General features: G+C 34.1%; 1 protein-coding gene across 1 annotated transcript; it reads left to right on the top strand.

The window, feature by feature from the left end:
* The first annotated feature begins 11,858 nt into the window (after positions 1-11,858).
* Positions 11,859-12,554, top strand: LOC110650807 (nodulin-related protein 1). Its single transcript, XM_021805921.2, has one exon. It carries the CDS (start codon positions 11,976-11,978, stop codon positions 12,393-12,395), a length of 420 nt encoding a protein of 139 aa, XP_021661613.2. The 5' UTR covers positions 11,859-11,975; the 3' UTR covers positions 12,396-12,554.
* The last annotated feature ends 180 nt before the right edge of the window (positions 12,555-12,734 follow it).

The raw sequence follows: 12,734 nt of genomic DNA, 5'->3' as shown, positions 1-12,734 counted from the left end.
TTATAAACATATTTTATAAATTATTTAATAGTCCAATTTTAATTTAAATGATTAGTTTTAAAGATTAACATTAAATCAAATAAAAAAGTATATTATTTCATTATTGTTAATTTTGATTCTAAGATTTGATTTAGTTGTTGTTGTTGTTATTATTATTATTATCATCAAATTATGATCAATATTATTTATTGTATGTTTTATTATTTAATTATATATATTATTGTATTTTTAGACCCAATTGAAAAGATTTTTAGGACTTGTTTGAAAAGCTTTAAGAAGTTTATGGTCTTAGTAAGTAATTAAAAGTAAAAAAAAAAATTCAAATCGAGTAGCAGCTGGCCCCCTCACGATTTTTCCTTCCCTGCTCCTTTGTCCCTTTCCTTTCTCCAGCCAGCCCACTCCTTCACCTCTGGTGATGGTCCAGATGAGTTGCAGCGATCTCCAGTGAATGCATAAGAACCAGGTTTGGCGGCCATGGCTTCTAGGCAGTGAGGAACGTGAAGGAAAAGAGAGGGGGGCCACTGAAACCGTCTCCATGTATTTTCGGCCGATCTCGACATTGGACGGCCAAGATCCTTGCATGCCCAGCTTCAAGACTCAACCTTCCTCGCCAGATTCCATGGTATTTTTTGGTGAAGAAGAGAAGAAAGAGAGAGAGAGAGAGGTGTTAGTAGTACGCCCTAGAGCATATCATTTAGTATGTATCTTGTACATGTTTTTATTAATAAAAGGCATTTCCACTTTTCCGTTTACATAATATATTTATGTGTAATAGAAAAGGTCCACTGATATTTTGTTAGAAATTCTATTCTTAAGTTGTTAAGAATATGAGTGACAATATTTATAGTACAAAGTATCATAAATAGGTTCACAATCGAGGATACTTCACAATAAGAACATGACTTATCCAGAAATATTGTATGCATATTTGTTCCCAAGTTATTTATATGAGATATAAATAAGATAGAATAATGAGTCTCATGCCATATAACAAACATGATAGGCACTTATAAATGATAAGTAGGTCGAACTAGTGACACTTATGACAAGCACATGGAGTTTACTCTTGTCAATATATTGTCATAAATCATATCAGTGCATATAATCTTTAAACCTGACATAGCACAGTTATCTTATATATAGGTGGTTTGAGTTTGATACTGCTTTCATACTTGTACTATGTATGGGTATATAGGCATGTGTTGGCTCCTACTAGTTATATATGGAGGTAGGTGTTGATCAAGATGGAATCTGTTCCTCTAAGTAAATAGGGATAAAATCCTATGTTCATTTAATTGTTCTTGATGTTTCAAGTTCTTGGCCAGAACAGATAGATTTAATCAGAAAAGAGTTTCTGATCAGAAAATCTTTTTAATCAAGAACTGGAATTAAAAGAGAACATAATATTCATAGCAAATGGGGTTTGACATAAACCATGACTCCAGCTTGAATTGGAATTTTGTAACAGAGAGATTCTAGTGCATGGTAACATATGATTATAGATTCATTTAAGGTAAACCTTATTACTAATTGGGTGGCCATGGCATGCTATGCTAGGTGTTAACCATAGTCTATGAAGTGCATAAAATGATTGAGAAATCATTTATGGTAAGAAAGAGTTCTGATGATATTAAGAGTTGATATCATGTCTCATTGCCAATTAGTGATGAGCCTAGTAAGTCACACACATACACAAGTAATCACCAAATTAAATATGATTTAATTAATTAATTAAAGAGTTTAATTGATTAATTAAATAGGGTTGGTTTGCAATTAGATTGTGAAGTCTCTAGTATGACTTGAAACCAAATCTAGGTTATTGGATGTATAATACAAGTTAAATTTATATTTAAAGTATTCAAATATGAATTTAATTAATGAGAAATTAATTAATAGAGATTAATTAATTAATTTATATTTGATATAAATTGATTAGAAGAAGAGAAATAATTATTTTGGGTTGAGAACTCAAAATTAAGACACAGGGGCATTTTGGTCATTTCACAGGGTGACATGTGGCACTATGAGATGGTAACAGATGGCATTATACATAAGCTTACCAAATGTCTTTTAATCATCTAAGATGATTAAAATTATGATTAAATATAGGTTTGACACTTGGCACAATGTGATTAGGTCAATTAAACCTAGAGCCAATTAGAAGGTGACATGTGGCAAGGGTTTTAAGTGGTGACCTAGCTATATAAGTGTTGTTATGAAAAGAAAAATTATAACCAGCTGCTGCCTCCCTTTGTGCTGCCACCCTTGAGGCTCCCATTCTCTCTTCTTCTTCATCTCTCATCAATTCCAAGAGATTAGAAAACAATCTCTTGAATTAAAAATACTAGAAATTATTTCTAGTGTCCTATTTATATTTTTAATCTCTTAAAAGGCAAAACTTGATTTTCTAATTAATAGAAAAAGCTTTAGAAGCTGTTCAAGGGCTTCCATAGGTGATCTTGGTGTGGACAAGCTAGAAGGACAACATCTGGTGTCCTAAAGACGCATCCCAAAGGTGCCAAACACACTACAGTGCATCAAGAAGTTAGTGCACTTGTTCTTGATCTAATCTAGGGTTCTAAAATTAATCTGATTAATTCTAAAATCTTGAATGGTAAATATAGATCAAAAAACATGTTAAAAGAGTTTTAATATGTTGTTTATCATTGAAATCAAATAGATAAAATAAATCTTGCATGATGCATGTGACCCTAGGTGAAAATTTTTGAATTCAATGATATAAACTTGTGTTTTTCATGCTTCCGCTCCTTTAAGAGGTGGGTTAGGTAGCAAATTTTCTGCCAATTTTTCGACGATCTGGCTGTCAGATACGTGTTTCAAGACCACCATTAAACTTAGCAAGTCGAGACCTTTGAGATGGGACCAACCTGCTTCGATCGGACACCATTTAGAAAGGAGATCATTAGAAGATCTAGATCGCTCGGTGAGATTTTTAAGTTCTTCGATGCTCATAAATTAAGTATAATTTTATGATAATTATTAACAATTTATGGGTTTTGTTTAGGTGCGATGGGATTGGCGATAGCTCACCGACACTCGAGTTCGAGTTTTCGGGCTAGTCCGGGTGCTTAGCGAGCTGTCTCAAAAAGTGATCATATTTATAGTTGTTTCTAGTGTTTTCAGAAATTCCGAACATGTTTCAAGTAACAAAATTTGCAAAGGTAGTCCCTAACTCAAGTTGTGTGATTTTTTTACCTCAATTAAGCTAGCTGGTTAAATATGTAAAATATTATTGGCTTAATAAAATTAAATAAGATGAGTTTAATTAATATAAGGTGATGTAAAGGTTCCCCAGGAATATTTTCATAATTTTTGAAATGTTGGGAATAATTATTTTGGATTGTAGAGGAGTTAGGGACCTGAGCTAGAGTTTGGATTATTGAACTTAGATTAGGTTCTTATAGGCCCCGGATGGGCATGTGATGTTGTTGTTATATGCCTGAGGCCTTATGTGCTGTGTTTGTTTTGAGTTGTCTTACAGGAGGTTAGGTCTACTTTTAGGAGAGACTCTGCTAAAATTTTGGCAAGACCTTAGGATTGATTCTTGCTTCTATATTTAAATTAATTGGTTAAATATTGTCAGTAAATTGATAGAGGTCAATGTGTCTGTATAGGTGATTGCTCCTTCTAGCCGAACCAGCTACAATCAAGTCAACTAGTCTGTAAGTTAGATATTAATTATTTTTATAATTTCAATAGTAATTATATATCTGGCATGCTGATACATTTTATAAATATTTAATTATGCACATAAATAGTTAATATATTAGGGACATTTTGATTGTTACATATATAATTGTTGTTAATTGTTTGTGATTGCCGTCTTGAGGATAATTTGGAGCTGGGTGTGTTATTTATATATGGTATATATGAATATGGATTGAATGGATAGTCGCGGCTTGAGCTAGTCTCGCTGGAATTCAGTCCTTATGGATATGGAAAGTTGAGGTGAGGCACGGTTTTGAGTTGATCTCATTAGCCCCCGCACTTAAATATAAGGGAAAGTCCAGTTTGAGTTGAGTTCGCTTACATGATTTGGATTGAGAGAGCTGTATAGAGGATTAACTCCCATATTTATGTATTAATGTGATACACTGGGTGCTTGAGTAGCTCTAAATTAACTTCTCATGTGAGTATTGGGTGAATTGTTTATTGTATATGTTAGATGTACATTTCATGGTAGAGTTACATTATTTTTAGGTAGTTGTGGAAATTGCATCTACAAAAAATATCTAAACTCACTATGTCGAACGCTCACTCCTGTTCAATAATTTTTTTTCAGGTTGCAGGAGGAGTAATTTTCTTTAGAGTCAAGCCTGCATTTTTTCCCGCAGGGTACAATATTGTTAATTAGAAAATGTTATTTATTTATTTGTTTATTTAATTAATTATTTTATTTTTAGAACTTCGTTATGGCACTATTTTATACATATATTATATTAATTAATGGTCTTATGTCGTTTATGCATGTTACGTATCAAGGTTGAACAGGACTCCCCTAGTTGTGAATTTCAAATAAATATTGTATTGAGTTGGCCCAAATAAATATATATTATTTTAATTTTTATTTTTTGGCCTTGTTTTTGTTGTGATCATGGGTTTAGGAGCAATAAGGCTTACTACGGGCTTCGGGAGCTTTATGTTAGCCTAAGTCCTAGTGCGGTCTAGCCCATAGAGTTGGGTCATGACAAATTTAGTACCAGAGCTTAGGCTTTAGATTTATGAGAAAGTGTATACCTAAAGTTGTCACATGAGGAGTATAAGATCCTGTTTTGTCTTCTTCTGTAATTTTTTATTTCTAGATTCTGTGTTATTTCTTGGATAGTGTAAGAGTACTTGAATTTAGTGTCTTAATTTTCATGAAGTACGCGATGATGTGAACTTGAGTTAGTAGATGTGTTAAGGTTTGCCATGGGGATACGTACTCCAAGGGATGTTGTGTTTTTATTAGAATGGGGCTAATTGGCGTGCCTTTTTAGTGCAAAGCACGAGTACATAAAGGTGAGTTATAGTAGTATAACTGCCCTAGATGGAGTAAAGGTACCACTGTTGGCAGTTGTTAGTGGACAACCTAGTCAGGGCAAGTTTATGGTATCAGTGGGTTAAAGAGAGATAAGAGGTTGGGAAACATGATCTTTTGGGATGTATCACAATAATCTGTGCAATGCTCTCATTATTTGTTCTGTAAGCTGTAGATTATACTACTTACATGGGATTATTGTGTAGAGCTACATACATCTCCATGTCCATGATGAAGGTGTTTGCAGATAGCTTCTATTTTGGTTTAGTGGCGCCATTTCAAAATTTTATTTCTGTAGAGGAGTTAGGAAACTCCTAGTTAAGGGTTTAAAGCCCTCACGATAAAGTATCAAAGGTCTCTGTTGGGCATTAACTAAAGTCATTGACTTGGTTTTCCTAACTTGAACATAACATTTGTACCATGAGTTACCAAGAGATTAAAGGTTTTAGTATGGTTGTAGTATAATGTCGATACTTGCCAAGTGAGACCATCTAGTTTTCTGTATGGGATTTTGGATAGTTTTGGCATTATGATGTATGTTTTGCCTAAAGTTTAGTGAGAATAGTACCTCCTTTGTATGGCAACAAGGTGTAGAATACGAGTTTGCTCCCTAAAGGAGACTGGGTGCTACGAATGATGATCATAGCCTGTGAAATGATGTTTTAGTAAGTTTGTAGTATGATAAGAGAGCAGATAGCCTTCAATGTTGTGGTAATGTGGCAAATGTAATACCTCTCTTATAGCTAATTGTATTACAGAGTATGGTTTATTCTTATAGAAGAGACAGAAGGCTATTACTAATGATGGTGACCTATGAAATAACGTCCTAAATGGGACTATAATGTGTGATAGAGAATTGTTAGCTCAAGTGTCCTAGAAGGGGCGCAAGTTTCACTGTAAAAATCACAAGTGGTCAGTTATGATGGGTGTAAAGCCTTTGAATTGAATGACGAGTTTGGGTACCCAGTATTTTAAGTTTTGGCTAACTGAGTGGAAATGGGAGAATAGAATCCCTACAGATCTCCTCCTTAAGGTAGTAAAAGGTAGTCTGTAGTTTGATGGATAGGAATAGAGATCACATAGTGAGTGCATGGCTGCTGTTTCCTGAGTTCCTTCTCAGCTTCTTATTGCTTAAGACAAGAGTATACTCTAAGCAGAGAAAAGAAAAAAGGGCAATGAGTCAATGAAGACAAATCATATAATATTCGTAAATAGAAAAAGTGCAAAAAATGAGAGTTAGTATAGTTGGTTTAGATGCAACAGGAGAGATCATCTGGAGGCCTGTGGAAGCGTTAATCAGAGTGATTGGAGGACCAATTCTGAGTAGTATAGAGGTATAGATGACTTGACAGAGATACTATAAGGTACAATTATCTAGCATAGCTGTCTAGTAGATAATAAGGATAGAGCTAAGGAATATTACAGTTAAAGTACTATTATGGGTATGATAAAAGAGATAGATTAAAGAACAACTGAAAGGCCCAAAATAGGCCAAGATGAGGAAGAATAGGTCAAATATAGAGTAGACAAAGTGTTCTTTTGGGTAAGGTAAACGAAATAAACTAAAAGGCAATATTAGAGAGTAGTAGCTAGAGGGTGCACAACGGTATCCTGAACTATCCTGTTAGTTGAGGAGAAGAGTTAGGGTCAACCTAATAGTACAAACAGACATGATGAGAGAAAAGAATGATATGTAATAGTATAAAGGCTTTAGGTTAGACTGCAAAAATGATGAATCAGGCAGATTTCCTCAGTGTGACCAATAGAGTTACCTGTGTAAGAGCATTGATGACATAATGAAATTAAGACACAGAATAGAAAGAGACAGCTATAGGTGGTAGTCATAATCACCATGAAGTACAAGGGTTAAAGTAATGGCGATGATATGATTAGAGTTAGTTCTAAAAGAATTATTAGTGAGAGGCATCTTCCAGAATATAGCAAAAGACAGAGGCATAGGACAAGGGAGGATAGTTATGAAATATAATAGGGTATAGGTGGAAATAGTAAAATTATAAGATGTTATGGCAAGTGAGACTGTGGTGCAACAAAGGTTTTGTACAGTTAATATCCTGTAGGAAGAGCATAATAATTGCAAAGAGATGATGAAATTTGAAGAGAAAGACCAAGAGAAGTAAGCTAAACATTGCTTATCAGATAATAGTATGTTGTTAACTGTAGAAGAAGATTTCTCCTTCTCTTCAAGCTTAGTTCATGTTTTTGGTTCTAGAAAACTATATAAGGAAGGGAGATTATGTCGAGTGAACCCAGTTATTTGAGATTTTGGTAGGCACCGGTTCATACACAATCTCCTAAGGTGGAAATGATAGTAAGTGCATATCTAATATCAAGGATTAAGAAATGATCAGGTTTGTGACATGAGTTAGACTTAGTCCACAACTATAAGTTTTGGGTGAACTCGAGTTGTAGAAAGGCTTTTCTTATGTTGAGTCGTATGGGTAGCTATAAGCTGGAGGAAGCGTTATTTACTGATAAGATTTGAAGGAAAGAACATTTGAAGATGGGTAAATTTAAGGCTAAAGTTTGGAAAGTTGTAGCTAGTAAACATACCTATTAAGGAGAATGAACACGTGAAGTATCTTATCAAGTATTGTGGCAGAAAACATGTTTACCACTACCTTGTTAGTTCAAGTGGAATTGACAGGTTCAAGGACATCTATCTAACCATGATGAGCAATTTCCTACAATGGATAAGCAATTTCCTACAATGGATAGTAGGAAATGATAATGTTTTGATGGTCATGCTGGGGAAGGAGGTACAGAAAGAATCATCCATGGTGAATTACTTGTGTTCCATAATATGAATAATAGGTTGGTACCATAGTGTGATACTATATGAAGAATGTGCTAGTACGAGCTAATTGCAGAGTTAGAATTCTAAAGGTAATGGAGCTAGCAATCAATCTAGGATTAAAAAATAAAAAGAAGGTTAAAGTTAATGCTGATGATATCTTTAAAGAAAGAGGCTCAAGGGTGAGAAAAGACAAGTTTAAAGATAGACAAGATGGACCACTAAGTACTATTGGTAATATAACCTCAAAACTCGAGGCAAGGATTAGAGCAAAAGTACAGTTGTTAGTGAAGATATCAATAGTAGCAGAAACAGGAAAGAGAGAGCAAATGAGACTGAAGAACAGGAGAAAGGCTCGAGAATAATGGGTTACTTAAGATGGATAGGAGTTGGTATAAGGACCTTACTAGTGGCAGGAAGTAAGTGGGAAGTTCACAATATCATGGAATTAAGAAGTACAGGTGCTTTAAGCATGAAGAAAAGTCATGCTAAAGCTCCAATGGTTAACAAGATCAATAATGATCTCGGGTAAGGTGCATGCAAAGGTAGTTATTTTAGAAGAGCACTTCATGAGACATTGTAAAACAAGCAGTACGAGTCACTTTTGTGCGCCACAAAGATTGGTAATATAAGAGAAAAGAGACTAGATTTTCAAACTATTACATCAGAGTACAGTGGAAGAATAAAGAGTACCAGAGATGTCAAAAAAAGATTAAGGAGTGGTTTAAGGTAAGAGTTTCGCTTCAAGAGGATGATGATAGCTAAGATGCTATAGCAAATTTAGAGAAAAGTAGAACAAGTTTGACAACATATGTAGAGTTTGAGTAATGATCGACTATCTGCTTTTCCTTGGCCCTTTTTATTTAAAATGTGAGGATGAATTTTCTTAAGGGGAGAATATTGTAATAACTTGATTTTTTTTAAAATATAAAGTTCATTAAATTTTAATAGTATTTAATGTTATTTTAATATTATCTAACTAATTTATAATCTTGTAGTACTTTCACTTATATATATTATTTTTAATGTAATTTCTAAACATATTTTATGAATTATTTAATAGGCCAATTTTAATTTAAACGATTACCTTTAAAGATTAATATTAAATCAAATAACAAAGTATATTATTTCATTATTGTTAATTTTGATTCCATGGTCTTTTCTAGTGAGGGAGAGGAGAGAGAGAGAGGTGGGTTAGGCAATAACTTTTTGGTTAATTTCTCAACGATCTGGTCATTAAATCAGTGATCCAAGGCTACCGTTGAACTCAGCACATCGAGACCTTTGAGATAGGACCAATCCAGCTCTAATTGGACGCCATTTGAAAAAGATAATCATCGAACAATTCATATCGCTCGGTGAGATTTTTGAGTTTTTCGATGCTTGTAAATTAAATATAATTATATGATAATTATTAATAATTTATGGGCTTCGTTTAGGTGCGATTAGATCAGTGATAGCTCACCAGCAATCAGGATCGAGTTTTCGGACCGATCTGACTACTCGACGGGTTGTCCAGAAATGTTGTCATGTTTGTGGTTGTTTCCAATGTTTTCAGACATTCCAGACGTATTCCAAGTAGCAGAATTTGCAAAAGTGATCCCTAACTTAAGTTATGTGATTTTTTTTTCCTTAATTAAGCTAACTGGTTAAATTTATAAAATATTCTTAGCTTAGTAAAATTAAGTAAGATGAGTTTAATTAATATAATGATGATGTATATGACCTTCATGAATATTTTCATAATTTTTAAAGTGCTAAAAATAATTATTTTGCACTGTAGAGAAGTTAGAGACCTGAGTTAGAGTTTAGATGATTGGACTTAGATTATGTTCTTCTAGGCCCTAGATAAGCATGTGATGCTGTTGTTATGGGTCCAAGGCCCTATGTGTTGTGTTTGTTTGAGTTGTCTTATAGGAGCTTAGGTTCAGATTTAGGAGAGACTTTGCCGAAATTTCGGCAAGATTTAGGATTTATTCTTGCTTATGTAATTAAATTAATTGGTTAATTATATTAATAAATTGATATAGGTCAATGTGTCTATATAGGTGATCGAGCTAGCCATCTTCTCCATCTAATCGAACCAATTGCAGTCAAGTTAACTAGTTTGTGAGTTAGATATTGATTATTTTTGTAATTTCAATATTAATTCTATATCTGGCATGCTCATACATTTAAAAATATTTAATTATACAGATAAATAGTTAATATATTAGGAGCATTTTGATTATTACATATTTAATTATTATTAATTATTTGTGATTGCCGTCCTGAGGATAATTTGGAGCTGAGTGTGTTATTTATATATGGTATATATGGATATAGATTGGACGGGTAGTTGCAGCTTGAGTTGATCTCACTGAAACCCGGTCTTTATGGATATGGAAAGTCGGGGTGAGGCACGGCTTTGAGTTTATCTTACTGGCCCCCGCACTTGGATTTAAGCGAAAGTCAGGCTTGAGTTAAGCTCGCTAATGGGATTTGGATTGAGAGAGCTGTATAAGGAATCAGCTCTTATATTTATGTATTAATGTGATACACTAAGTGCGTGAGTAGCTCTAAATTATCTTCTCGTGTGAGTATTAGGTGAATTATTTATTGTATGTGTTGGATGTACATTTCATGATAGAATTGCATTAATTTTAGATAGTTGTAGAAATTGCATTTATAATCAACATCTAAACTCATTGAGTTGAGCGCTAACTCATATTCAATAATTTTTCCCAAGTTTTAGAAGGAGCAATTTTCTTCAGAGTCTAACCTATGTTTTTCCCCGTAGGGTATAATATTGTCAATTAGAAGTTTTTGTTTATTTATTTATTTTATTTTTAAAACTCTGTTGTAGTACTATTTTATTAATATATTATATTAATTAATGGTCTTATGTAGTTTTTGTATGTTGGGCATCAGGGTTGAGCTAGACTCCCCTAGTTATGAATTTTAGATAAATATCGACTTGAGTTGATCTAAATAAATTTATAATATTTTATTTTATTTTGTTTTACATTTTTTGCCTTGATTTTAGTGTGATTATGGGTCTAGGAGCAGTCAGATTTATTACGAGTTTTGAGGGTTTTATACTGATCCAAATTCTAGTGCCAATCCAGTTTATAAAGTTGGGTCGTGACAGGTAATGTTTAACTAAATACTTTTATATTAAAATATATTATTATTTAAAATTGAAATATAAAATAAAATGAAAATAAATATATTTAATTAGTGTATAGAATTTATAAATTTTAAAATATTTAAAATATCAATTTTATCTTTTTCGAAATTAACCTAAAGACTCGCATATCAATTTTTATTTTTATTGTTATGTAGATTCTGCTCATTTCCAAGGTGCTTTGTTTATGTTTCTTTATCGTTGTCTAAGAGCTCTGCTGGGCTTGCTTTCTTCCAGGATTTTGTTGGGGTTCTGATGTGTGTAAGCATTGGCCGCTAATTAAGATCCCTATATACTTCATCGATCTTTTTTTGCTTGCCTAGAATGGCTCCATCACGCTTGGTGGGCAGGCACAGTGGCGTTGCTTCATCTTGCCTAATTCGGGTCAACCAGAAAGTTTAGGATTTATGCTTGGACCTTTGGTTTTTTAATTGTTTTTCTTGCTTGTGGCAGCCTGTTAGGCCTTAAGGACTTTTTTTTTCTCTCCAGGCCTTGATTATGCTAGTTTGAGCTTTGAGTGTGATTTGTGGCCTTGGGTTTAGCTACCTGATGTTTGGTATTGGGCTCTCTTTTATGTATTTCTTCGATCTAGCCGCATCCTTTTGTTTATGTCGGCTCTGGCTTTTTTATGGCAATGAAGTCAATATTTTTGATAAAAAAAAAAAAAAACTAAATAATGTAATTATGCAACAAATAAATGAGGAGCTGGCAGTTGACATTTGACGAACGGCAACAAACGTGTGGACGATAGGAGCAACACGCTAACACTGAAAAGGAAGCTTCCCTGTTGGACGCTGGATAATAAAAAAATACAAAAAAAAAAAATCTCACAATAAATGGTCCATTTTCAAAACCAATCAAATCCGCAAATATTTATCCTCTTCTTTATCGCTTTTTCTTCTTGATTTAGCTATTGCCTAATTTAATCTTCTACAATCTACCCAATCCCAACATCCATGGATTCGTCACCAGGTTCTCACAGCAACAAACCCACCAGGCCCCACCAACCATCTTCCTCTGAGCTTCTTTCCAGTGCCAAGTTGGTGGCTGAGGCAGCCAAAGCCTCACTTAGCCACGAAACTGACAAGGTAGACAAGGGCAGGGTTGCTGGTGCTGCGGCTGATCTTCTTGGAGCTGCCTCTCACTATGGCAAGCTCGAGGAGAAGAGTTTTGGCAAGTATGTAGAGAAGGCTGAGGATTATCTGCACCAGTACCACTCCTCCCATTCTACCACCACCACCACCACCACCAACTCTTCCCACTCAGCAACTAGCACCGCACACTCGTCATCACATTCAAGCGGTGCTGCTGACCATTCTGAAGGTGGGTATGGTGAATACTTGAAGATGGCTCAAGGTTTCTTGAAGAAACACTGATATATAATAGCGATTAGGCAAATCTTTCTTGTTGTGTTTCCTATTTTCTCCCGCTTTTATGTCTGTTGTACAACTCTTAGATCTGAAGCTATAAGCTTCCTGTCTTTGTATGTTCTGTTTAATACTTTACTGTGCTAAAGTTCCAGTGTTTTCTTGAAATTTTTATTTAGTGTTCTACTTCTTTAGTCATGCATAGCCAAATTCTACAAGTTTTGGAAGAATTTGCAAATGAATTCTAAATTCCTGTCGAAATTCCCATTATTGGTTGGGATTCTTGCTCTTGTTCTTTTTAATCTCCTTCAACAGTTAAATTGTAGATGGAATACAGAGTTTTTATTA

The sequence above is a fragment of the Hevea brasiliensis genome, chromosome 9 (assembly GCF_030052815.1).
Source record: "Hevea brasiliensis isolate MT/VB/25A 57/8 chromosome 9, ASM3005281v1, whole genome shotgun sequence".
Taxonomy (NCBI): Eukaryota; Viridiplantae; Streptophyta; class Magnoliopsida; order Malpighiales; family Euphorbiaceae; genus Hevea; species Hevea brasiliensis.
This window is presented reverse-complemented; position numbering and strand designations above follow the sequence as displayed.